The sequence below is a fragment of the Falco punctatus genome (genome assembly GCF_963210335.1).
Source record: "Falco punctatus genome assembly, chromosome: 7".
In the NCBI taxonomy this organism is placed as follows: domain Eukaryota; kingdom Metazoa; phylum Chordata; class Aves; order Falconiformes; family Falconidae; genus Falco; species Falco punctatus.
The window spans coordinates 52,927,588-52,954,019 of NC_137587.1; the positions used below are offsets into that span (position 1 = coordinate 52,927,588).

Genomic DNA, 26,432 nt, shown 5'->3' on the forward strand with positions numbered 1-26,432 from the left:
CCAGCCCCATCCAGCCTGGCCTTGAGCTTCCAGGGATGGGGCACCCACAGCTGCTCTGGGCAGCCTGCGCCAGGGCCTCTCCACCCTTGCTGTAAACAATTTATTCCTTGTATTTTTAAGATAAATCTTTCCGCACATCTTTGTGGCCCTTCTGACAGACCGCCAGCTCTTGGTATGGAATGTCTGGATGGCATCATCCTTCACCCTCAGCTAGAGTTTGTGCAGGGCTAAGGATTAAGCTTTCTGCCTGGTTTTTTCCATATATGTGAAAACACTGCTGTTGCAGATTAACTTTCACTTAGCACTTTTTATATTTCCCATTATTCAGAAAAAATAATGTGGTAGCTTGCAGAAAGAGTCCAGGTGGCACAGTCAGAAATATTTTAAAATTATTTTTTTCTGCTATCCCGACAGTACATAAACTCCTCTCTTCCCCAACTCCACTTTTACATGGCTGCTACCTGTATCACTGTGTTAGGTATTTAAATCTTCCCAGCCCATCAGAATTACATGTAATATACATAATAATAAAAATAAATAATGTAATTTGCAGGATTTTTGAAAAACCAAAACCCAAACCAGCATTTAAAAACTCAACAGTATTGCTCAATACTTTCTACAAGTATCTTCTGGAATCCTTACGGCATCAACACTCATTAGTATGTATTAAACCCTTGTAACTGCTACATTATGACCTTGTGAACATCAATAAACTTTGCTTTCTCTTGACAGATTTGCAGCTTGATGCGAGGTGGAATAGCTGAGAGGGGAGGGGTAAGAGTAGGACACCGTATTATCGAGATCAATGGACAAAGCGTTGTTGCTACTGCTCACGAGAAGATAGTACAAGCGTTGTCTAATTCAGTGGGAGAGGTAAGAAGACAAGTACTGAAGGAACTCACACTGTGAAAGAATCTATGTTGCAGTTGAAAAGAGTATCTTAACGTAGTATTAAAAGCACCACCTCAGTAACCTGGAGTTGAGCACCAATAACAAACAATTAACAGAACGGGTTTTGAACAATTAGATACACAGTCACTGCATTTTCCCCCTCTTTTTCAAGAGTTCCTGAACCTTCAACCTACTGTTTGAATTAAACCAAAAAATTAAAGGAAGAAATAGCTTAAGCATGTTAGCAATGAAAATGTCTCTTGGCTCATCACCATAGCATCTGCCGTAGAAATAAATTAACATTCAGAGGGCTGAGAGATTCAAATTTTAATCAATTCATTTCCACTAACATTTCCAACTTACCTTGGGAATAAGTTAAGACATCCATCTCCAGTACTTGTAGAGAAATCAGCAATGAATGAAAAAGACCCTCAGTTTATCGAAATCCCTACTGAATTTAGCAGCAGTATCATACACTGCCCTGGCCACATCCTCCTCCAGTTCCTTTGCCAAAAATCAAAGAACTTGTTTTCCTGTGGAAAATGATAACTTGAAAAAATAATGCCGAGTATGTGCCCGTTGCCAGGAACAGAGCTGTAGAATTCAACAGAACCTCCACGCCTTCATGGCGCCTCTTCGCTGTGTAGCATCTCCTCAGACAGAGGGGGACAGTATGGAACTTCAAGCGTGGAGGGACCAGGATATCGAGGCAGCGTGCGGCTGGTGCGGGTCAGTGTTATCAGTTAGTAAACTTCACCTTCCTTCCTCTTGCATTGCCTGATAGGCGCTTACAGCCGCTAGTACAGTTCTGATGCAACCCCGATTACCTGATGCCTTTAATCTTGTTAACTCTGAATCCCCCCGACGCTTCCTCACAGCACGGCCCATAGAAAGAACTTAGGTACGCCAGCCGTGAAAGAGCCTGTTCCAGCGCACTCCACTGGCGTTTAAATATCAGGTGATAAAGTCCAAGTTTGTGTTCAGAGGATCACACTTCAATTAGGAAAAAACATCTACCAAGTGACATTCCCACAGGGAAGGAAAATGGGAGAAAATAATCTCAAGTTTGGTTAATACCAGAGCAGCAGAATGAACGTTCAGTGGTTTGTGCTGCTGCTTTTTTACGGGCTGTAACTGGAGTAAGGTGTAACAACAGGAAGAGTTTGGGTGTCTTTTTTAGCTACGTGATGTTGCATCCTGTCATCATGGTTTAAATAAAACAAAAAAAAAAAAAAAAACAAAACAAAAACCACACAGAGCAAAGACAGCAAACCAGCTTGTTAGAACCAGAGAACTTTGAGCTAGGAACGTTGGTACCGTTCGCGTCTAGAGAAACCAGGTCACTAAAGCACTGGTACCGCAGGGAGGGACACAGGTTGGCCCCTCGGGGTTATTTTAAAGTGGTAACGATTCTGTTAATCACAGATTCACATGAAGACCATGCCAGCTGCCATGTTCAGGCTTCTGACCGGGCAGGAGACACCCCTGTACATCTAGCCTGCGACTCCCTTGCGGCAAAATAACTTCAATGATTCCATCAGAGCTGCAGCCCTGGTAGCTGAAGAGAATTTTGTATTTTGTATGGATGAACGGCTTCGAAGCTGACCTGAGGACTCCGAAACAAGGAACAGACAGGTGTCTCTGCCTTTTCTCTCCTTCCTTTTTATTTCTTTGCCAAAAAGTGATGAGAAGGATGGTCAAGGACAATAATCACTGACAAAAACCTTTGTAAAACATTTAAGTATTTTGCAACATCTTCTAAACTCTTTTCTCATAAAACTTAAAACATATTTATTTGTAACCTTTATGTGGAGTGATGTATGTATGTCTGTCTTGTTTGATAACACGGTGAATGTGAATATTTGATGAATGAGACTGCAGGAAATGGCAAAGAGAAGCAATTGGAGAAAGTTATGGCTGCCTCAAGTTAAAAAAAAAATCCCAGTCCCATAAAGTGGTTCAGTACCGATGGCTTTGCATAATTTTCAAACTGGTGCCGAATAGATGGTATTTCAGTGGAAAGGAATGTGTGCAGTTACAACTTTTAGATTCTAATGTAAAGAAAAAACCACTGTAGTACTTGGTATTGTTATTACAAGTGTAACCTGTTTGGCAAGGTGTGAACATAAATATGTAACAAGTGTTTCATATGCTAAATAAAGAATAATTGCCACAAGATTAAAATCAAAATATTTATTTAGATACATATTTATTTTTAATGCTTGTGATTTTTATGATTTAACAGAGTTATTTCATGGATAACTTATTGCACAGGCTGTGTAATGTATGTGTTGGGCTGGGGTTTTTTTTCTTTAATTTTTGCATACTACCATTTTGTTTATATTAGCTCAAAATGGGAAAGCCATGCTTACCTGTTTCTGTCTTTTATAAAGCATTCTTACTCCTAAGGCAATGTGTTCTGAATGTAAATTGTTTTGACAAATAACCTAGCACCATCAGCAGTATTAGAATGTGTGTAGATAAAAAAACTAGTAGTAAAGTTGTATTCCTTATGAGATAAATGTTAATTGGTGTAAACTTTTTGTCTAATTTTTTTTTTTTTTTTTGGCCAAGGCCTTGAAGAAAATACACTGTGACTTAAGAAGCCTTACCATGCAGTAACTAAAGAGCTTTAGATGACTGTACTTCAAGGAGTAGTGTGTTGCATGCAACTGACCTTAGGAAAGAATTAACTTACTATCACTAATAAATCTGAAATAATAAAGGAAGCTTGCTTATTTTGTTTGTTGTGTAAGTTCACGTAATAAAAAAATACAAGTAGAAGATTATTTAATTCTTCATCTAAGTGCAGTTGCAAAGGTCACAGATGTTAATTTTTTATTTTTTAAAAAGGAATTAATCTCCTGAATTAGGAATTTGTCTGTCATTATTATCTTGAGAGTAGATGCTTTCAATTGGCACACCTTGCTGCCACTGGATGTCACTGTAACTTCACACCAATACAGAAGCATGCTATAATTAAAATACATTAAAATGGATGATTCTGTAAAACTTAAACTACCCATCTTCAGCTACATTCCTTTGTGACCTTTTCACAGGGTGTCTGCCCAGCTCAGAGTGACACAAATGAAACCAGTGTATGATTAAACCTCAAATGGAAACTAACGCTACTGACAAGCACTGCTGCAAAAAAATTAACGGCAACCTGTGGTAGGTTCTTTATGAGAACCTTTTGTTTAAGGCCTTTCCCATTTCCTCCGAGAGAGCCAGGATGAAGCTTGCACTGGAGGACGTTGCTGGCAGACCTGTGTTTATGCTGGTAATCAAATTAGTGTCAATGATACTTGCTTTTTAATATGATTTTTTTTAAAGATCAATGTTAAATAAATTACAACTGCAGAAGAACCACAAGGACATGTTTTAGTAACACAGATGTCAAACCTACTAATTGGAGTAACAATCCTTTTTGAAAAAACATTGGAGAATCTGCTAGATAAAAATACATCTGACTTCCTGTCAGTTGGCATTTGTAAAAAGTTTGTGAAATAGCTGCTTTTCGGCAATGCAGGAGTGCGGACTTCGTCCCTAACGCACCTTTTGGTCACGATTTGCAGAATGCTTAAACATCTGTTTTCAATAGCGTGTGCTACTCCATTAATAAACTCATGAGCATTCAGAACAAAGTGAAAATGAACTACACTGCAGCCATTACTGTAATTTAAAAGGGCAACATACTGGGGGGGGGAGGCAGGGGGCAGCCCTAAAACTAGGACAGATCCCTTAGCCTGGGAGGAAAGACGCTGGAGAAACGGGCTGGAAGCAGCACTGTACGTGCATATGAATCACCTTTACATTTCTATCCAAATCAGTTGGTGCAAAAGCGAAGTCCAGAAATACTTTTTTATTAAAACACTCATCATAGTTAAAACACTTTGAGGTACATTAAATAAATACAACTTCGAAGTTGTACAGCCGGTCTCTGGTGGGTTTCCAATGCTTTTCAAGAAATGCTAGGCAGCATCAGTAGTATTTCTCCAAGTACAGTGAAATAAACGCATTTCTGCTTGGGAAAACATGTGTTATGACTTTATTAATAAATCAGTTAAAATTTTGCAAAAATCGGGGCTGAAATTTACATTCAGAAAAAGAGGTGTTCTCCGCCTGTTGATGGAAAAAAGTGGAATTCCAAAGGAAGACACTTTTTCCTTTTTAATTCATCCACTACTTGTATTTCTCCCAGTCCTGGTTTCTTCCTTAATTCCCTCTGCTGGAATCACATACCTGTGAATATCATCAAAGGATGGTCTCCCGGCAAACTCCAATTAAACTGTGAGGCCTGTCCCGCTCTACACCGCGAGTGATGTGGGACCTGCGTAAGAAGGCAACTGGCGAGCTCAGAGCACCACAGCTCTGAAGGTGAAGATCTTCTTGAAGCCGCTTTCTAGAGGTATTCACATTCTGCTGAGAACTCGTAATGACCTGTTCAGAAGGGCAGGAACGGAGAAGGAAGAGAGTGGGAAAAACAGGGTAAGAAACGTTTTCATGGGTAAGGTTCAGTCCCTGAATATGAGCTCATTGCAGCTCCCCAGTGATGGGGGGTGCAGGCTCCCCTTGCACCCCGACTCTACGCTGAACCCGCACAGGCATCTGTTCCTGTCTGTATGAATGAAAAGGAAACCTGTGGGAAAGGCGGCAGCTCGGCCTTATAACTGACAAAGAAAAACTGGGAGCAAATGACACTGACCTGTTTCTTGCAGCTGCTACGCGAGCTTTGCTGCTGGCAGAAGAGAACGGCAACCGTGCAAGCCTGGTGAAAGTTCAGCGTTAACAGAACTGTCAGGCTGCTTCACACATCTGAGATACACAATGATTTAACCAAAAAGTCTGCTGCTTCTTAAGTACATTGTTGGGATGCCCTGGACTTTCACTAATAATGTTTTTTGTCTGAAAAAAATAACTACCAAACCTATTCCTTTAATGTGAAAACCCCACGTGTCTCCCTGGATCTAAGAAATCCACACAGGACAAAACCTGGGCCATTGGTTTCTGGGTTTATGATCTACATAAAACCTACAATTTTTTATACTGTTTTGTTTTGTGAGAAGCTTAATTTTCTTTGAATGAGAAAACCAGTTTTCAACTTTCTAACCATAAGAATGTTATGACCTATGAAATCGTAAAGCAGTAAAAATGTTAAAATGTAGTTCCGTACTGACGCTCTATTGGGTATGTCACGATCGCGCTGCCTTTTTCCCCGTGCACCACGGAGGTGACACACACTGCTCCTCCTTTGTTTCACTCCACTGGCAGCAGAAGCGATCTCGCAGCAAGCTTTGTTACCTGCTGTATGTTTCCTGCTACACAACAAACTACCTCTACCTGCTCTCTAAGTGTTACTACATCCTGGTGTAATGCTTAGCCAGCTTCCCTCATTCAGGCCTCAGCAGCAGACGAATACCGCTGAAATGACAGGACGCCAGCCGAGGGGAACAGCCCCCGAGCTGCACCCTTCCTCACCGCTCCAGCTCTGCGGGAACCCTCCAGGCAACCCGAGTGCGGCCAGGCAGCGCTAAGCTACGAGTGTTCTGCTTTTCCAATCTGACAACATAAAAGCATCTTCATTTCTCTAGCAGTTGTTCCGGTAGCAATACTAGCAAGGGCGATTCATCACCTTGCTCTCTGCAAGAAGGATGTATTCTTAAACATGCAGCAGGTAATAACAGTTGCTGCCACTAGTAATGCCCTTGGTTTGTAGCGTCCCTTCCAAGCCTGGTGTCTGGTTTATTCTGGCTCACGGTGACAGGAGGCATTGTTCTTTCCTTCGGAGAAGCACAATTTCTCAATTCTTTTCCCTAAAAATAGCAAGGGTCGTTATGATTCTTCTAGCCAGGGGTAAGGGTAACTGTACTGCCGCTTTGACAGATGGTGGCCCTGCTTGTCTGTCTACCCCTTCTTTTCAGCTCGTAGCTTATGCTCTACCAAGACATTTGCCTGAAAAAACAACAGATTCGAGTCAGTCCTGGGCAACTCCATATATAAACGCAAAGCCATGTGCAGAACAGTCACAGGCGCAGACAGGCGTTGGAAATACGAAAGGGTAATTATCAATGTGTAAATCTGCTCCCTATAGATCTCCTAGGATTCTACTGCGCCCTGCTGAAGAATTTTAAATGCATTTGTGAGTGCTTCGTTGTAATATATATTACAATGCCCAAATGGGCAATATACTGCCCAATATATAAAAATTATTTTCTTACTAAAGCCACGTTATTATAAAGGAACTTTTGTAGGAGTTGTCTGAAGTACTTAAAACTGCAAAAGCATTTAAATAAGGTATTTGTCTATCACAGTTGAGCAAATCTGTAGGACAGAAATGGCCTACCTGGTCTATAATATTGGCACTGAAGATGGCTTCTTCCATGTGTCTCTCATCAGATTTTATTACTGATCGTATGCTGTTCACTACATGACGTACTTCCGGAGGGAGATTACAGTTTGAATGTTCCAGAAATTTTGCCACTAAAATTTTTGTGTCTTTATAGGCCTTAAGGTCCACTAAAGAGTGTGGTCGCTCTTTTGAGACTGTGTGCAAAGCCTTTGGCTTTTGGCGTAGATCAATTTTCCTTGTATCCCTCTGTTTTCCAGTTGGTAGGAAACTGCTCAAAGAATGCTGACAAGCAGAGGCAGCCATATGAGAACCAGAAACAGGAACTAAAAAAGGGGGGGAAGAATATCTTTAAAGTAATAGTTAAAAAAAGAAGAAGAAAGAAAAAAAAAAAAGGCAAAACAAATATTGTCACAAAAGTTTTTGGTTTGTCATAAAATGTCTTTCTTTTTCTGAAGAGTAACAAAACCATGCAATCAAGGAAATGCTCCACAATAGGTCATTTTAATTTTTAAAAATTTAAAAAAACATTTAATGGGTCAAAAGTAAGGCTTTCCTATGAGCAAGAAGGACTGCATTTAGGATGAGTGGGTGGGTAACTGAAGTACCTCATAACTCACTGGTATTTTTGTTACCTCTACTTTCAGGGACTCCAGTTGACATAAATGATAAGAGGAAACAGCAGCTACTCAGTGTTATATATGTAACTTGTAATGGTTTAGGCCCAGCCACTCCCCCCCAACTTTAAGAATAAAGTGCCACTTATTTATAAGCCTCAAAAATTATAAGCAGTGAATAATACAAGAGAGATTAGTAAGAAATACAGAGAAAACAAAAATGCTAAAGTAAAACAGAGGACGTTTGCAGCATTTATTTTCACTCACAAGGCTGGTTCCCTCAGCACTGTATATCACATAGGTACGCTGTTAGTGAGTTTTCTGCCCCGGACTTTCTAGAGTTTTGTTTCTCTATCAGAAGCTTGAAGCTTTTAATTATTTTTAAAATAAAAGAAGGAAACCTGTATGATCCTGCTTTAGAAAACCGATCCTCACCTGTTTCTAATGTAGCTGGAGATAATCCTGCATCTTGATGCTGGCTACGTACAGGAGTCCAGGCACAATTATCACCTTTAACCAAAGAGAGAGAGACAGAAAGAGCACGATCAACCCTTGCTATCCTCTGCCCAAAGCAAAGAAAAACGCATTGCAATTTTCTGTTATCTCCTTTACAGAATTACTCAGAAAAAAATACTACTTTCAGGATGTCCATTCATGACGAGAAGCTACTGCACACAGCAGCGTCCCGCCAGCTGTTAACTACATAGGAAGATGCAGTTCCTGCTTGCTGCTCCCCTCTGTCGGGCGGCCACCAAATCCTAAATGTCTCAGGCCCGAGCGCTGAAGCTACAAAAGGCTCCCTCTGCCCCGGGCAGATCTCAGACCTTCCCTCTACTTCCTTGGCAGACAGAGCTTGTCTTAGAAAATGGGAAAACCAAGTTGAACCCTTCTTACTTCTACAAACCCAGCATTATATTCAATATTTCTACCTCTTTTTTTTTTTTTTTTTTTAATAGATTCTCAGTTCTTTGCAGGACAAATGCATTCCGCCGCTGATTAAATTAATGGGTAGGTGGCCACTACGGTTAGTGATGATCCAGTCAATAACAAGCGGTTCCAGAGCCTCTGCAGACAGCTCTGGGCACGGCTGCCTTCTAGCGACGGCGTTTCTGGGATGCCAACACAAGCACCAACGACAGTAAGAGCACACTACGCAGTAATTACCACTGCAGCCTTTTTGATTTCAGCCTTGTGACAGTCACCCCTTTGAACCCTGTCATTTATGCTAAGGCTGTTTACATTATTTGTACAGACTGAAAGCTGTTCTGAACTTCCAGGCGGATCAGAAGAGGTTTTCTTCTGTATCTTCAGGGCAAGTTTATAATGAAAAGGTGGTGTAACCCTCTCTGGTAAAGTGAATAATTAAATGAAGGAAAACAAACATAAGATGCTACAAACATAGAAAATCTGTGAGAAATCAAGCGAGACAGCTTCTATTCTGTCTTTAATTTGCTCTGTTATGTTGAAGTACTGCAACACACGAATCATGCCATGCTTATTAAGAGGAGACACTTCAGAGGTTCTGTCTTCCCATCCATTATTATGCTATCGAATGTACTCGTGGCACAGGCAAAACTACACCGCTAGGCATTATCCTGAATTATCTGGAACACAGGCACTACAAGAATCACTCAGGCACTTAATTCATCTAGCCACACAGTCTATCATATTTGATTATAAATTAAGTTTATTGTAATAAACACAGTGCTAGAAGTTGATTTTGTCCTCCTTTGCTGTGATAAACTTTACCAGCAAAAGACAGAAAAATGTGCAAACTACTTTCCCCCTCCAAGAGGGAACTATTTCTTACAGAGAATATACGTAAACCCACCGTACTTACACTGTCTGGGAACTACACAGGGACTATAAAGGCACCTATTAAACTAAACTTTAATTCATAATGTCTTACTAGGAGCTACAGATATTTCAAAACAAATCAACAAGCTCATTTTCAGCATTAAAGGATTAATGGGAGAATTATTGCCTATACATACCATAAAGACCCCATCATGTCAAGATGTGCTTGAAGCACAAGAATTGTGTTTTATTGACTTAAGAGTGCAGTGTTTTACACCAGCATTAAAATTCCCAGATTACTAAATCATTAGATCTCATTGCTGTTGTGTCCCTATGCTGTTGCACGCGTGCAACATCCTGTGTCAAATAATTTATGTTCTAATCCACATGCAGTGCAATCACAGTAACATTCAAGACCCGTTTAACAATTCTCTACACAGTAAATTTCAAGGCTGTGCTTCTAAATCTCTTCACACTGACTTGTATAGGGAGGTTAATCCGAAGATAAATTAATATTTTTTCTCACAGTAGGAAGTCCGGGTCCCAAGACAAAACCACACCCCACTTAGCAATCTCACCGCTGTATTTTCCCATTTGTGAACACGCCTGAAGCTCCCCCACGCCTCAGTTCTCCAGAGTCTGCAGTGCATCTCACATGAGTAACTACTATGAATGATACATAGGTACAGCTCTGTCTCTCATGCAGTCAGTCTGTTTGGCCAATTCTTCTACTCCAGGGTGATTTTAAAAATTAAGTGTATGTTAGTGAGAAAAACCCAAACACTTGTTCTCCTGGGTTGGTTAGTTGATGGAGCTCAGACTGCTCCCTTTATCTTTGCCTACTGTTTGGCGCTGTGGATGTATTTAAAATTTTCTGCAGTAATACCAACAGCCAGTCACGAAAAATCTCGATCAAATGCCTATTTGAAGTTATAAAGACTATAAAGGATTTCAGCTATGTGTCACAGCTTAGAAAAAATAAGCTTCAGGGCTGCTACAAACAGCTGGTACGTGTTACCAGAATTGCGCTACCTCAAAACCAGGTTGATTTCCAAATAACGTTCAACAAGAAGTAGAGGAAGGGGAATGACGTGAAGTTGTGAAAACCTCCACAGAGTAAAATTTTGCAAACTGTAGTTTGCCAAACGTATAGATGAAAGAAACAGGCACATCTAGACTCAACTGCTTCTCTGGAAGGTTTCATTTTAAACAGTCTGCTGTGGGCAGCAAAAGGACAGCAGGCTAGGTCAGCGCAAACACATTCCCTCAGTTACTTCTTCCCTTGCTCCTCTCTCATGTGTGTGTAGCAGTGTCTCTAGAACCATCTCTGCTCCTTTATTACAACTTTTGCTAAGCCTAGTTACGTCTCACTAACGTGCAACCCGTGTCCCTCAACTCACGTAGGGCTGAGAACATGGAAATTAGTCAAAATCATACCCATAATGCCGCTTCTCCAGAAGAGATGACGGATGTATTTAGGACATGTTAAAAATGAAGGCAGAACATCTGCGCTACCAGGTGTCCCTGCAGGCAGCTAGAACATGCAGATACAGCTGCCCACAGTAACCTCACTCAAACTACCCAATGCTACCCAAAGAGCATATGGAGCACAATATTGAGAACTTGCAGAGCGTGATCCAGAAGAGTAAGGGCAGTTCTTGTCTTTGGCACAGTAGAAAGGATTCAGCAATTCCTATGTACTGCCTACACGGCAGCTTCAGAGCACGTACATCCTAGCAGAGTGTATTTCATAACATAAACGCAGACTTCTAGATGAAGGACTCGCTTTTCTTGGACAGGATGCTAAGGCTAGATTCCTGAAGGTAAAAGACATTCAATTACTGAACTAAGTATGAGGTCTCTGAAATTCACAGAAACAGAATAATGATGCAAAAAGAAGTGTAGTAGAACCAACACATCATCTTCCTAAATGAAACCAGTTTTTTCAACATTTTGTCCACTTTTGTTTTGAGCTAGTCACAGGACTCTTCCTCTAGACCCCTTAGAAAGCCCAGTGAACGCATCTGTAGGAACACTGTCTATGGCAGGGGTCCTCAAACTACGGCCCACGGGCCGGATACAGCCCCCCAGGGTCCTCAATCCGGCCCCCAGTATTTGCAGAACCCCCCGCCGGGGGTTGGGGAGGCAAACCAAGCAGCCACAGATGACTGCCTGCCATTTCATCCGCGCGCCGGCCCCTTGGTTAAAAAGTTTGACGACCCCTGGTCTATGGCATCTTACAAAGCTTTTAATCTTTACTTTCAAACCACTTCTCCAGGTTACCCCTTTGAACCTCTCTAAACAGCTTACATCCTTTTCTGAAACCTGCACGCTTCAAACTGTTTAGACCATTCCTGCTATTATTTGATCGAGTTGTTCTCTACTAAATCAAACGTTTCTTTTCCACTAACAATCAGACTTTTATGAAGATACGCTGGCTCAGCTAACAACATCTCTCTTCTTCCCTGCTTATCTAAAAGGAGTTTCATAGCAGAAGATGCTTATCCACAACACCAAAAGCTTTGCTTTTCATTTATCATCTTATCACGTGCCTCATCTTTCATTTTTTTTGTCTTTTAAAACTTTTCACTGTACACTCCAACTTGCTGCTACACAGTCACGCTCTGTTGCACCAATACTGTCACCTTCAGGAAACACAACCCGCTGTATTACAAGCATGACAGCTCAGTTAATCGCTTCCTAAATAGAGCCCAGCTGGCCTTCTACTTCTTGGTTTAGGTTCTCAATATAATAGTAATAGAGAGGTGGAAGCATCTACTCAAGAGATGGTTTTCTGAGCGGTGCAGAAAGGCTAGTACAATTCAGAAAAGCCAAAATTAATTTCACTCTGTCACTATTCCCATTTCCATTCTTCTTAATTTTAAAATCTAGAAAAAGTGCACATGGAACTGAAGCCTTCATACGTAAGTCAACCCTTGTCGGAACGTTATATATGGTTTCCAGCAGCATCAGTCGCTGCATAAATCACCACTCATTTGTCCCACGCTCCACCAGCCCTGTGGCACTGCACCTACCTTCTGTGTAAGATGAACATGATACAGGGTCACTAGTTGATCGGACTATATTTGAAATTCGGCATTTTGTAATGTGATGCTGCCGGACAACACTCTCGTGGCCGCTCGCATATGAAGAAGTATTTGCGGGCCCCAAACGGGGAGAAGTCTGGGAAGGGACAGGAGGCTGGCTAAAGTCCGCACAGCACATTTTCTTTTGCTTCAGCGGCGGTGTGGCATTGCTCTCTTGAGCAGAACTCGGCAGTTCTCTTTCTGAGGGGCTGAAATGCTCTGAGGAGCAGTCCGAGGACCTGCCATGGGCACAGCTCTTTTCTTGTCCTTGAGACCTGTCTGTAGAGGCCCGGCTGTGGGAACTGTCATCCTCATCAGGACAACCCTCCGAGCGAGTTCTGTGGAACCTGCAGCGGGTGCTGTAACCCAGCGTACTGCAGCTCTGGTCTGTAGCCCCTTTGGGGGTTGTACAGTAGGGAGAGAGATCTGCAGAATGGAGAGATCCTTGAACTTCCAGTGAACAAAGATCTTCAGAGGAGTAGCTACGGTCTGGGACATCAACAGCCTCAGAGACCATCAAAGAGGTGCTCTCAACAGAAACTGCAAAACAAGACATTCACAGAAAAATAAAGACTTTGTGCCCCTCCCCCATTTCCCCCACCCCATTTTCAATACACTGCTTCAAATTTAGCAATTGGCAAGTACATTAATAGTTACTCAACAGCTTTCAGATGACAGACTGCCAAAGCAAAAAGGAGACTGAAGTAACCGACTTGTTTCTAGTGTCCCTCAGCAAAGACAGTTTGTGCTGTCCTCAAGAATTTGCTTCAACTAACAAGCATGCTGGGACACCGACAGCACAGCATCAGCTGTAGCTACATTTGGATGGGAACAGCTCTTTCACTACTGGTGTCTCTGGTAAACGGTGAGATTGTCTGTAGTAGAAAAAGTAAAACTTTATAAAAATGCTGAAAAAACATGGTTCTCGTCACTTTTAAACCTATCACTGCTGTCAATATTAGCTTTGCACCTAACACTTTCCAATCAATCATCAGCTCCCTGAAGCATTTATCCAAGTTCTTTACAAATGAGAATTCACCATCGTTTTGTGTGCCAGAGATGTTCCATACCTGACACACACACTTCAGGTAGAAACAAAACATTCTATGCAAGGCCACACCATCTTTGAAGTCCTTTGTATTAAAAACTGAGACTGTTAACACTTCCTCCATCATGTCTACAAATATGTTAGGAGTGAAAAAGGCCCCCTGCATGAAAGTAAGTATTTGCCTCTGCATTATTCCCCAAGTCATGTCAAAAATAAAGAAAATAAAACTAGACAATCGAGTCTCCAGGCCCCAGTAATACAGACAACACTTCTCCCATATCAGACTGGAGCTCCTTGAAGTCCTACATCTAAAATCAAAATATTTACAAAGTACACATCACATAATTCTATTCAGCTCGGCAGCCTCTTACGCTCTTTTTTTGCACAACAGCTGTCACTAACCATATTGATGAGACAAAAGTATTTAACTGTTTTGTTCAGGAATAGGAAAATAGGACCTTTTAGTGAATTGGAGAACATTTGTTAAGTGCTCCCATGTTTTGTGGTCTAGGAAGCAGTGAGCTTTCCTACGGTACAGGGAAATTAGCTATCAAAATGAAAATCAAATATTCATGAGGTTGGATTTTATGAAGAACATTTTCTTCTTACATAAAATGAAACACAACAACTATTTTCTTTTGGGCCTTCCAGGAAATAGATTTGTAACACTTAGAAGGCAATCATAACTTTGCCAAAAAGGACATAATAATCAATAATGGAAATACCTGTATACCTCTACATTACACTAAAAACTCATAATATGCACCATTTATTATGTGTTAGGTGCAAAGCTGAAGTGGTTTATAGGGCCATTTGTATTTGTGATAAGTCCCCAAGTATCTTTTTTTACCTAGTCATGATTCTTTGCAAATATTCCCTTAACTCAAGCTTTTAAATATCTATAAAGTTTGTATGGATAAATAAAAGCATCCAGTTTGTGCCTGTCTTCAGAGCACAGATCTTCACTGTGCAAACTCTCTGGTTTGATTCGATTTAATTGATCATTAGAACATGGTGGCTTGTACCATTTGCTGCCGGGACTTAAGGGCCTTAAACTGTATTTACAGCTTCTTACTGTTCTACTCTTCCACTGGCAGTTTTTCCAGCACTACAGATGGCAGGAGGAGGGGCCTAAAGCAGGTGAGAAGCAATCACTGCTCAAAGGACATGGCATGGTGAGACCTGACTGATTTTACATGAATAAAACATGCCCGAGGACCTTCCTGGTTCCCTTTCGAGCGTGCACAGCACAATAAGATCAAAACTCTGGCCTGAGAGCTGGTCCACTGCTTTCTGATAGTCAGAACTCTAGCACTGGCCTTAAAACTCAGACTTTCGTATGTGGATGTGAAGTCCAAATGTACTTACGAACTTTAGGAACTAGTTCTGTAGACACAGCCCTTGTTAACAGCAGCACCTAAAAACTAGTCACCTCCAGCTGTCACACTCCATTGCAGTTGTTAAACACCAGGGTATTTTAAAAAAATAATAACAAATTAGCAGTAAAGTTAACCACCAGTGGCTTTGGAAACGGGAATCCTGCTGCACAGAAGAGCCACTCTGTGTGCACAGGAGCAGATGCTCGTCACTAACCTGCGAGGCTGCCGGTCCTGCTCAGGATGCTGGGCGGGAGAGGACTATTTCTCTTTTTTGGACCGCTCTGCCAGCACCTCTCTGCCCTAAGTGTACTAACTGAGAACACCTGCCAGTCTGATCATTAATACAACATGCATATGATGTGGAAAAAGTATTTAATGGAGGTTTTATTAAAATCATTATTTTGTAGAAACTGCTCAACGCCTCATGATCCAATGAGGCTCTGATGTTTAAAAAGCCCTCCGTGTCAACAGATGCGGTAACAAGGCCTGGTCTAGTAACTTTAAAATTTTAAACAAATGGGCTCTGTGCTGCTACTCGTCTACTTGCATTCACAAAATCTATTGTTCAGGCAGGAAGCTTCCTATTCAGGCTTCTGGAAGCCATGCAGGAGACTGCTACGCTGAGAACGTGTGTGGACTATTAGGAAGGCACCTGTGGTTGCTGACAATGAGAAACAAACTGCCACTTATACGCACGACTCTTCAAAGAGAAATGACAGTTACCATCACTGCCTCAAAGGGCTTTACAGAGCATGCTTTGCTGAGCAAAACTCTCCTCTGCATTTCCAGCCGCATCAGCTTATGGCTGTGAAAATGTTCTTCTTGCCATGAACAATCTGAAAGCAAATCCTTCTTTCTCCATTGGGAAGGGCAGAAGAAGAAAAGAAGGAAAAGACCACTCAAAAATCCTGTAATGTCTTTCTCAAGTAGACAAACACAATGGTATGATCACCTTGTGTGCTGAAATCCAGGGCCGTGATCCTCTCACCCAGGCTGGACTCGGACACTTGCTGATCCGTACCAGTGACCTAAAAGAAAACTGCTTATTTAAACAGCACGATCACCTGCGATTTACCAAAACAACATTCTGAAGAACACACCTGACTGTGCAACAACAACGATCTATAAGCTGCTATTCAGATCGAAAGCTATTTAAAGATACAGTAATTAACAATGTCTTTGGGTCAGAGACAAATGCAGCAGGGCAAAGGAACATGCTTACAGCAAGTTTTCATTTTTCCAGAATCTACAAGCTAATTCATCTGGAATTCACAGGCAGCCGGGGCTGCAGGCCCACCTAACAAACTTAATGCCTGCAATGCTTAAAACTAATGATCTTATCACAAGCAATGTCTTTCTCCAGGCCGCGTTTTTCCATATTATGCTTTTTTCCTACCACACTGTATCACACTAAACGAGGGCAAGGAGCAGCAGAAGCCGTAAAGACAAGCACAAGAGCAGTATTTTCCTTTGGTTGTTTGCTGAAATGTTAACGCCAAATGGATTTTTAAGGCCTGTAATGTCACTGCCACCCAAAGTGGCACCCATGCAGGGTGCTCTCCAGCCTGTCAGACTGCTGATGGGAGATAGGAGGACTCACTTTTTTTCTGAAAGGATGGATCTAAGTGGACCTTCCCTTCAATTTTGAGAATTATGTGAAAAGAATACAGAATCAGTCCTGCTGGAAAGACTTGATCCCTAAGCACCTGAAATCTAGGAAATGTTCTTTCTACTGATTTTGATAAGACTTTTGATTAGACCTTGTTGCAAACCTCATTAAATCTGTAGCAGTTTTTTTAAACCATGATTATTTAAAAAATGGCTCCAATAAATAGCTGGTAACAATAAATGACAGGAAAAAAAAAAAAAAAGAGAAGTTGAAGGAATGAGACTGATACTACCTTTAGCAGAACGCATTTCTTCTTCTGTCTGTAGGGCCACAATTAACTAGTAAAAGCTTGTTACAGTTGGTGACAGAGTCTAGAAATCAACATCAGTCACCTGTGTGAAAACGTTTTTGTCAAGAGCTTAATTTGTATCTGTCCCTCTAAAAACCTGAATCTGAACCACTATTACTCTGAAGCTATTAAGGAAAGAGCTTCCAGTGCACGGTGCCAGCATAGATTAATGCACACACATATACACGTAACTTACTGTGCTTACATTTATTTTTTTTTTTATCTATCTGTCCACAGAAACTTTTTTTGATACATTTAGTTTTTAAAAGTGATTTTAAGCCTAAGGGTTAGCAAATACAACTCTAAACAAGGACAGTACCAGAAGTACTTTAACTCAGCAATAGGTGGATAAAGGACTGGGAGGCAAAGTGAAATCACTCATTTTAAACAATTTGCTTGGAAATTTCTTAAAGGATCTTTCTTTATTGAAGCAGAATATCACATCTGTGGTAAAAAAATAAATTAGTTGTGTCACTCTAAGATGCAGAACATTCCTCGGAACTAACTGTGGAAGTGCTGGGAACTAACTGGAGAAGTAACAAGTGTTCTCAAATAAGCTTTGTGCTGGAGAAAATTCACACTAACTACATTTTGGAAGAAATAATACAGTGTTTTAAGGTTGTGTGTTTCTTTTCAAAAATCTAAAGGTTCTTTTAAAATCTAGGTGGTTTCATAAATTCCTAATCATTGACAGGGAAATATATTCTGCATATTTGTTCCGAAACATTTATTGACCTACATTCTGCCAGTCGCTTGGCAGCAGTAGTGACATTGTCTAGTACCTATAAAACGAGTTACATGCAAGGCTGAGGTTTTAGCAAACCTGTACTAATGAAAAAGAACCATCTGTAGCTTTGACCTAGTAAGTTTAACCTAACATTATTACACAGCATATAAAGCTAACTTAAGGCTTGTGAAAAAAGCTATCTTAGCAATACTTGAAATCAAAATACGGCATCTCTCAAAAACCCCACACTATTTTACAGGTAGAAGAAATACATGCACTGTATTTACACACCTTACTTTCCTATTACACAAACGCTCCTAGATTACGACAGTTCAGTCTTCACATCCTTTTTTTTTTTAATTCTCTGCTTAGTTTGCCAAAGGGAACAATTAGAGCATTGAGAGAATTTTTTGACCTGGGAATAAGGTCATTTGACACAAGCCAGAGAACAGCTCTCAGTACTCTGCTTTGACACCTTGTTGGAACAGGGCTTGCACAGAGCACACCGTGTTCCCAAGGTGTATTCCAATGTGGGCGGGAGACAAACTATTTTACCTTGCAGTTAGGTGTTAACATTGAGAATCTTTCAGCTCACCTAGGTAAGGAGTCATGTCTTAGTCAAGGAAACTACAGAGAGTTCTCAGCACTCTCCTCCATGCAACGAGATTTGTATCAGTCTTTCATATCCTTTGGAATTTAGACAGACACAAAAGCTCAGCCATGACACATCTCAGGCTCTGCCTCACCTCAGAGGCTCCTACAGAGGCTGAAAACCCTGCAGCAACACACCTAAAGACATGAGGCTGTATAAATAAGACAACATTCTCACAGGTGACTCATTACTATGAAAAACAAAGGACATGGTACCTTAAGTTTAACTTCTGGATGCTTGCTTATACACTGCAGACTATATTATATTATAGTTTTCTCTAATTACAACTGCTGGAAATTAAAAAAAACCAACCAAACAACAAAACAACAAACCTCACAACCAAACCCCAACAATATGACAAATGCATGGGACAAATACACACACACACAGAAATTGCTTTTTGAGACCAAATGGAAGACTGTGAATATTCTCCTCTATGTAAAATCCCCCACATAGAAAAAACCACTCATCATCTTTAAGGTTTATCATTCAGAGGCCCCATAGGTAACAACCAGCCACCCTTAATAGTGAGAAGATGAGAGATTTAAAGATTTCAGGCATGCAGAGGAAATCGGGGATATAATCTCAATTTTCATTTCTACTTTTTTCAGAGTTTTGTCTTATTTTGCAAAACATAAGCCATTTAAACCTATCTGATCAATGTGTTCATTGTTCCTTTTCCTTCCCTCGTTCCTTCTCCATTCACAAGAGTAATTGCTGAATGTATTTCATATGCATTTGGAATTGATTAACCTTGTGGCTTGGGGGAAGGAGAACCATGGTTTTAATTATAGTAGGTAACACTAACAATTTTTAGTCAGGTCACAGGGACATCACATGGTTTCATACAGGTTCCTGCACAGCCTAGGGTAACACCACCTTATTGACTTGCACATCCTCAGACATAAAGCTGATAAAGACAGAGACTAAGCTATCAATAGGAAAAGGGAAGAAATCTGTTGCTTTTAACAAGCCTGCACAGCAAACCTTATAAAAGAGTCACTGGTATAATTCACCCACAAGCCCAATCTGTTTGTTCTCATCTTTTCTATATCCTAGTCAATATTTTGCACGTAAAAGTGTGAAAAAACTTCTATTCATAGTCATAAAATGGGAATTCCTAATCAGTACAAATGACAACAGCAGTTTTTTAGTTTGACGCAACCACTTCAATTAGCACTGACATTTGCTGTCTGTGAAAACACATGAAATACTGAGTCTAATTTGATACAATTTAGTAAAATTCTACAGACCTCAATCCATTTAAAAACAAACAAAAACCTATTGCTTGATGCCTGGTAAGAGGTTTTACAATTATGACATTATTACATCATGGTTCCCAAAAAGCATTTACGTAGCTGAAGTTTTGCCATGATTTCCATTGCAAAGCCTGCCTTTGAGGGATTTATAAATCTAGTTATTCCAGTTCACACTGTACCATAGCTCAGTGCGTACTATACGGGAGCATTTGCATCACGTAAGAATTTGGGACTCCATTTTATTCCTCTTGTAGGCCTAAAACTGTCTTAGACTTTGGCTCCATTCCATTCCTCCATTTACAGATTTACTGGGACACTGCAAAAAATATGGTTAGGGCTCTTGTTGTCAAGGAAGGTGTCTGGTACAAAGTCATCGTGCAGGCTTTAGCTGGCATTGCCAGTGTGCTTCACTTCCAATCCTCAGTACCTGTTGGTATTTTGCTCCTACAAGTTCTCTGAACCAGCAACTACCAGGCATATATAAACTCACCCCTGGTAAGAAACTACCTATTTATCACCATTTAGAAATTAAAAATCACCGCTCATTTTCACTTGTGATTAGAACAAACACTCCTGGAATCCAGGTGGCCAGAGAAATAAGCAAGTCACTGACACTGACCCCAGATGCCATAAAAATAGCCATCAATACATCTACTTATTAAAGCTTGTGCTCTTCTTGCAAGAGCATGTCTTTGCTGCTTTAAATCATGTCTTGCTAAATTACATTTTTCTTATATGCTGGTGCTGTTTTGCTGCTGGATGTTGAGGCTTATGCAAACTAATCCCAATTACAAGAGTGCTCAAAGTGATTTTGTGCTCAGGTATAAATAGACACTTTTCTAAACCCTACTTAGTACCACATATGAATTCTTACTACAGAGATGATCCTTTTGTTTCCCCCCAAACCATGTATACTTCATACCACTTTTGCCCATTTTTTTCTTTTTTGATTACTGAAAAATATCAGCTCCTCCAGGGCTTGCATGTTCCTCTGAGTTACTATAAAGGAAGAAGGATGGAAAATGGATAAAAAATACTTTAGGGAGGAGATGGCCTTGGAAACTCCAATTTTGCTATTCAGAAGAAAACTTCACTCCTAAGCAGTTAATACTGATTCATTTTATTATAGCCAAATAGACCAAAGGTAGTGCAATGTTTGGCCTGTTTACTGTGGCCAGTAGCAGAAGGCATGCTACAAGGCAAGGATTAGAAGAGTTATCAGAAGCTGCTTTGTCACTTATAGAAGCTGCAAAATTAGGCATATCTTGGAGGTTTTTAATTGCATTTTTGTCAGGGACTGTGCATCTCAACATTCTTTTTTTCTCAGATGCTTGCCTTTTAATTATCCTAATAATCTTCTTGCGTATAATAGTAAAAAATTGTATAATTTCTTTAGTTTTGTGGTTTCAGTTGGGGTTTCCCCCAGCATGAAAAAAATCACTAGCTAACTTTTCAGTGTTATATTCTGGGGAAATGCAAAGTACTTCCCTTTGGTTTTTGGGTGCAATTGGCAACCTGAACACGTATTTCCACAGTGCTATTAACAACTGATAAGCAGTATCTAGAATGTTTCACTTTTTGAGTTTTTACTGAAGCCTGCAAGAAACTACAGCTTCTAAAAGCAATTTTAAGTATTTTCCCATCTGTGACCGCTGATTCAATCACCACAAATCATCTCAAGTAGAACTTCACTCAGATTCGCTTTGGCTGTACATGCAGATACATTATAATTCCAGTTTCCATTGAGCTGATACTATAGAGTAAAATAGAAGGCAAAAAGTGTAATGTCAATATTTGTCTGAAGTATATTGGATTATTTCTCAAAGTTCAGAATATAGGTGTTATGCGCTCTGTGGAGTAACCATTTCTGCCGTATAACAGCAGAAGCTATTAAAAGCCATAACAGCCATAAGTATAAGCAATAAACACAGAACTACTAATTGCTGTTTCATAGGAAGAACACGTCCCTGTGCTTTTATCATTCAAATCTTTGCTCTGTATGGTTTCTTATCAGCTAATGTAACTCTGAAACAGGAATCAATTCCAGCAATTTGGTGGCTGACAGGAACCTCCTTACAGAGGCTGTATCTTACAACTACTAAAGCAGAAATCTGGCACAGAGTTCAAGGCAACCCATCAAGACTGGAGCACACCATTACAAGAACCTATACCAGTACCAGTACCAGATGCTCCAAGTGTTTTTCCAGAACATGATCTGAAATCTGACATGAGTGGGGGACTGCAAATGTGTATTTTTAACGTTGTTAATCTGAGGGGTTTGTTAGTTTTCAAGTACATGTTCTATCACCACACAGAGTTAAAAATGGAATTTTGTAATTATCTTGGCTCAGATCACACACAGCACAAAACCAGGTGTCCCATGAGCATTATGCTATACACACATACACAAACACACACAAGTTATAGCATTACATGTTACAAGATACGCAGTTATCTTTTTCCTTATTAAACCTACACTGTTGTGTTGAGCTCCAGCTGAAAGTAGTATAATGAAGTGAGGTAAAACCACTATCATCTGTAGCTGGAATAAGAAATATTTTGCAAATGTAGGGGTATTTTAGAAAATGCACCTGCTTCCTAATCAAGATTTCTTATTACCTATAGAAATTAAAAAATACAATCTTATTTTAAAACAACATTATCCTTCTCAGATAAGGAAAACCACTGTGCTTTGGTGATTCCAATCCATTCTAGGTTTTTGTTACTGACAACCAAGTATCATACAACTTTTTAAACAGATGGTATCAGCAGAAATTTCACTACTCTGGTAAGTATTTGCCCAAACATGCAAGAATATAAGGAGAATACACATTATGTAAAAGTTGTTAGTTAAACCTTTTTGAAGATAATGGTCTGAAAAGCTTGTATAAAGAATATAAATACCTTCTAATGGTTGTTCCCCCAAAGTGCAACTAACTCCTAAATTATGTTATATTTATTTAAAATTGTTTTGCATCCAAAAAACTTGAAAACTACATAAAGAATTTCCTTTGGCTCTCCTTACCCGACTGGCGGGCGTCTCTCCGATCACTGCCTCATAAGGAGGGGGCAGCTCAGTTGGATACAGCATTCCCGGGCTGTTAATGGTTACTTCGTATAAAGCACTGAATGGGGAATGAGGAAAGTCCAAGTGGAGACCTCTGTTTAAAAAACACAAACAAGTAAACTTAATATAATCAGGAAATGGCATTGGATTTATTTGGTAAACTATTATCTACACTACAGCGATGTAGAGCGTTCCCTGAATTCAAAGCCAACACACCATAGAGAATCATATTGAAGAAATTTATCAGACAGCTGTCCTGGTTTCAGCTGGGATAGAGTTAATTTTCTTCTTAGCAGCTGGTGCAGTGCTGTGGTTTTGAATTTAGCATGAGAATAATGTTGATAACACAGGGATGTTTCAGTTGTTGCTAAGTAGTGCTCACTTTAAATCAAGGACTTTCCAAGCTTCCCATGCTCTGCCAGTGAGCAGGGGCACAAGACACTGGGAGGGGGCACAGCCAGGGCAGCTGACCCGAACTGGCCAAAGGGCTGTTCCATACCATAGAACGTCACCTCAGTATATAAACTCGGGGGGCTGGCTGGGGGCTGCTGATCGCTGCTGGGGGACCGGCTGGGCATCAGTCAGCGCAGGGTGAGGAACCACACCGTGTGTCACTTGTTTTTTGGGGTTGATTTGGGGGGGTTTGTTTGGGGGTTTTTGTTTTTTTTAATCCCTCCCCCTTGGGTTTTATTCCTCTCTTTCTCTCTCCTTTTCATTACCATTATTATTATATTTTTATTTCAATTATCAAATTGCTCTCTTCTCAAACCACCCAAAGTTCTACCTTTTCGTGATTATCCTCCTCATCCCACCAGGAGCCAGGGCAGTAAGTGAGCAGCTGCATGGTACCTCGTTGCAGGCTGGTGTTAAACCATGACAACCACCAAAATGAAGCCTTCATTCACACGGTAGCTTTAAAAATTCTATTTCCTTCTGGATGCCAGCCATCTCTACCAGCCCATTTTGCAGTCATTAATGTTCTTCATTACTCCACATTAAGACACACTAACTGCAATGATTTCCTTGGAAAGTTAAATCTCATATTCAACTTCAAGTGTATAATGTCAAACAACTGTGAAAGAATCAACCTATAAGCTGATCTCTGCTTTAAGTTCAATATTGATATCCTTGTCTTAGTTAAGCTCAACCACTTCGTGACTGTATCCCTTATCACAGCAGCGCTTTACCACAAATGTTTCCAGGTGCATCCTAACAAGTTTGCAGAAAACATATGCAATCTCTCTAGGAAAGAAGCACCTAATGTCAGTGAAGAACACTACTTGGCTTCATATTCTTTGAAAGAGTTTCACAGTTTGTAGAAGAAGAATCACCTCTGTGCCTCTATCACTGGTGTGCAGGTATATTCTGGCGGGTAGTAGGGCGGAGGTGGTATTGGTGGTATGAACTCATCGAAATCCAAGGTTTGATGCAGGATAGTTCCATGCGGAGTCATGCAGTCAGGATTGGTAGAATGTGGCCTCTGTGGCAGAAACTGAAAATAAACAGGTCAGGTTCCTTCATATGGTAGAAACATCACCACCAATAATAAAAGTTTTAATAAAAGGTCAGTATTAGCAATCCTGAACGATACCCAATTTCATTAATATCCATAGTGAAATGAAAGAGACACTTCTGGAAGCATAAAAATATTTGAGATCAGCAAGGAGTGTGGATCTAATTGCCGAAGTATAGCACAAGGTTTTACTAAAGACTAACCTGTGCCTCAGAGCCAGTCACTCTTAGGGTGCAACACACAGACACTTAAAATTAAATGGCTTTTCAAGAAATACTTCTATCTTGTAATACAATTTTATTGTAGCACTACATAATCAGCTGTATTTTAATAACTGATGAACAATAGATAAAACTAAAACAACCATTTCCATGTTTTTGTTTCCAATCTGAAATGCCTTGTGCTTACAGAGGAAAAAAAACAAACCACACACAGCCCCAAAACCCCAAATATATCAAAATTAGAAACAAGCTACCACATATTCATTAAATTTTGTATAAGACAACTATAAATATCCCACCTATTTTTCATTTCCAAAAAGGAAGCCATTTATAACTAATCTTTATTATTCTTGTAAAAGAAAATATTCTTAATTGCCATTTGTCGCTCGGTGATACAGACGCTGCACACTTAAACGGGGTGTAAAGGTTTTAAATACTGGTATGAAAGTAAGAAAAACATTTATTTCATATAAACATCCCAAACCCAAAAAGAAAATAACTACACTGAATAATAAAAATTAATAATACTGAGAACCACTGTCAACATTTGTGATGGGAACCTAATCGGCTTCTAGCATAGCAGTGCTATCAAGAAACCATTGATACCTTTTATATCAGAAACAGTGTAACGGAACCAGTCAGCTAGTGAAGGCTTAAACTACCTCAGGATCAAATAGGGACCACTCTGCAGATCACACTGGAACCCAGCCACCTTGACCTGGCTTTCTATGGTCCCATGGATCAAAAGGGATCAAAAGGCATCAAAAGGCAATCTAAAACCACAGAGGAATTATTTCTTCTCCAGGCAAGCTTCTGCTGTCACATCACTTTTCTTGGATCAGTAGATGACTTGGTCTTTAGCTCATGTCTTTTAAAACAAGTGAGCTAAAAAAATCTGCTGAAGGCACATTTCTTTTTCATACTGGTACAGCAGAATATATGTCTTTGTACTGTTGTCTCATTACATTATTATTTGTTTAAATCCATGATAAAGACTGAAGAAGCAGTGAAATAAAAGGGAAAATGCTTACGTTTAGGAGATCCAGCAAATAGGAAGTAAATTACTTTAATCTTTTAATGTCACAGTTTTCTATTTGTCACTTTTTCAAATTTAACTTGTGCAGTTTTGCTGAATTTACATTACCATAGAAAATATATGGTACTCTTATTTAAAAGGCTGAGTTACATCTTAATTCTATTAAAAACACTACATATGTTATTTCAAAGGTCAAACCTGTAATAACACACCACGACAGAGGGTCAGGAGGACCAATTTCAGTTGTTTGTGAAAATGAACTATTAGTTGCTTACTAATTGGATCTCTGGAGACATTTTCAGAAGTAACTATTAAATATGGAACGCCTTCTGCAGAGTATGTTCTGTCCCTGTATCTTAGAGCCAATCAATGACTTTCAGCCGCTGTAGTCTACTGATGGTCCAGGAATAAAAGACATGACATCTACCTGATTTACTCTTCGTTATGTAAAATGTCTGATGCTGTTAAGCGATCTCACGTGAGCTGTGACACTTGTCCTGACTACTACCAGACATTTCTTCGGGTTTGCCTTAGAGAATAAACTACATTTTTGCAGTAATTCGATCTAAGTTCACCTGATCTTTCAACAGCCATTTCCCAAACTGTAACATTACATTCATATTAACTGTTCAACACCAATATTCTGCCCTAAGTACCACGATGACCAGCAATCGCCAGTCTGCTACCATCCCAAATACAATGAAGAGTCTTTTAGGAAAAAAGGAAGCAAGATAAACTTCAACTTAGTGACCTAAAAGCTATATGAAAGTTTATCATAATGAAGGCAAATATCTGAATACCTCTGGCTCACATTTCGTACCTTGCTTGATTCCAC

At 40.1% G+C, this 26,432-nt stretch overlaps 2 protein-coding genes across 8 annotated transcripts in view; one reads left to right on the plus strand and one right to left on the minus strand.

Annotated features, from left to right (window-relative positions):
- APBA2 (amyloid beta precursor protein binding family A member 2) overlaps window positions 1-4,073 on the plus strand; it is a 106,240-nt gene extending 102,167 nt beyond the window's left edge. For 3 of the 4 annotated variants that reach the window (XM_080395588.1, XM_080395587.1, XM_080395589.1), the window contains 2 exons: window positions 733-873; window positions 2,317-3,629. In XM_080395588.1, coding sequence (XP_080251714.1) covers window positions 733-873; window positions 2,317-2,388 — 213 coding nt within the window. In that variant the 3' untranslated portion in view covers window positions 2,389-3,629. Of the gene's footprint in view, window positions 1-732; window positions 874-2,316; window positions 3,630-3,950 lie in introns of those variants that run through there. The other variant, XR_013929488.1, reaches the window with a different exon arrangement.
- Window positions 4,074-5,135: 1,062 nt separating this feature from the next.
- ENTREP2 (endosomal transmembrane epsin interactor 2) overlaps window positions 5,136-26,432 on the minus strand; it is a 149,773-nt gene continuing 128,476 nt past the window's right edge. For all 4 annotated transcript variants that reach the window (XM_080395584.1, XM_080395583.1, XM_080395586.1 and 1 more), the window contains 7 exons: window positions 24,159-24,319; window positions 22,786-22,921; window positions 16,117-16,192; window positions 12,687-13,277; window positions 8,290-8,364; window positions 7,235-7,563; window positions 5,136-5,331 (listed from right to left, as the gene is read on the minus strand). In XM_080395584.1, coding sequence (XP_080251710.1) covers window positions 5,146-5,331; window positions 7,235-7,563; window positions 8,290-8,364; window positions 12,687-13,277; window positions 16,117-16,192; window positions 22,786-22,921; window positions 24,159-24,319 — 1,554 coding nt within the window. In that variant the 3' untranslated portion in view covers window positions 5,136-5,145. The remainder of the gene's footprint in view (window positions 5,332-7,234; window positions 7,564-8,289; window positions 8,365-12,686; window positions 13,278-16,116; window positions 16,193-22,785; window positions 22,922-24,158; window positions 24,320-26,432) is intronic.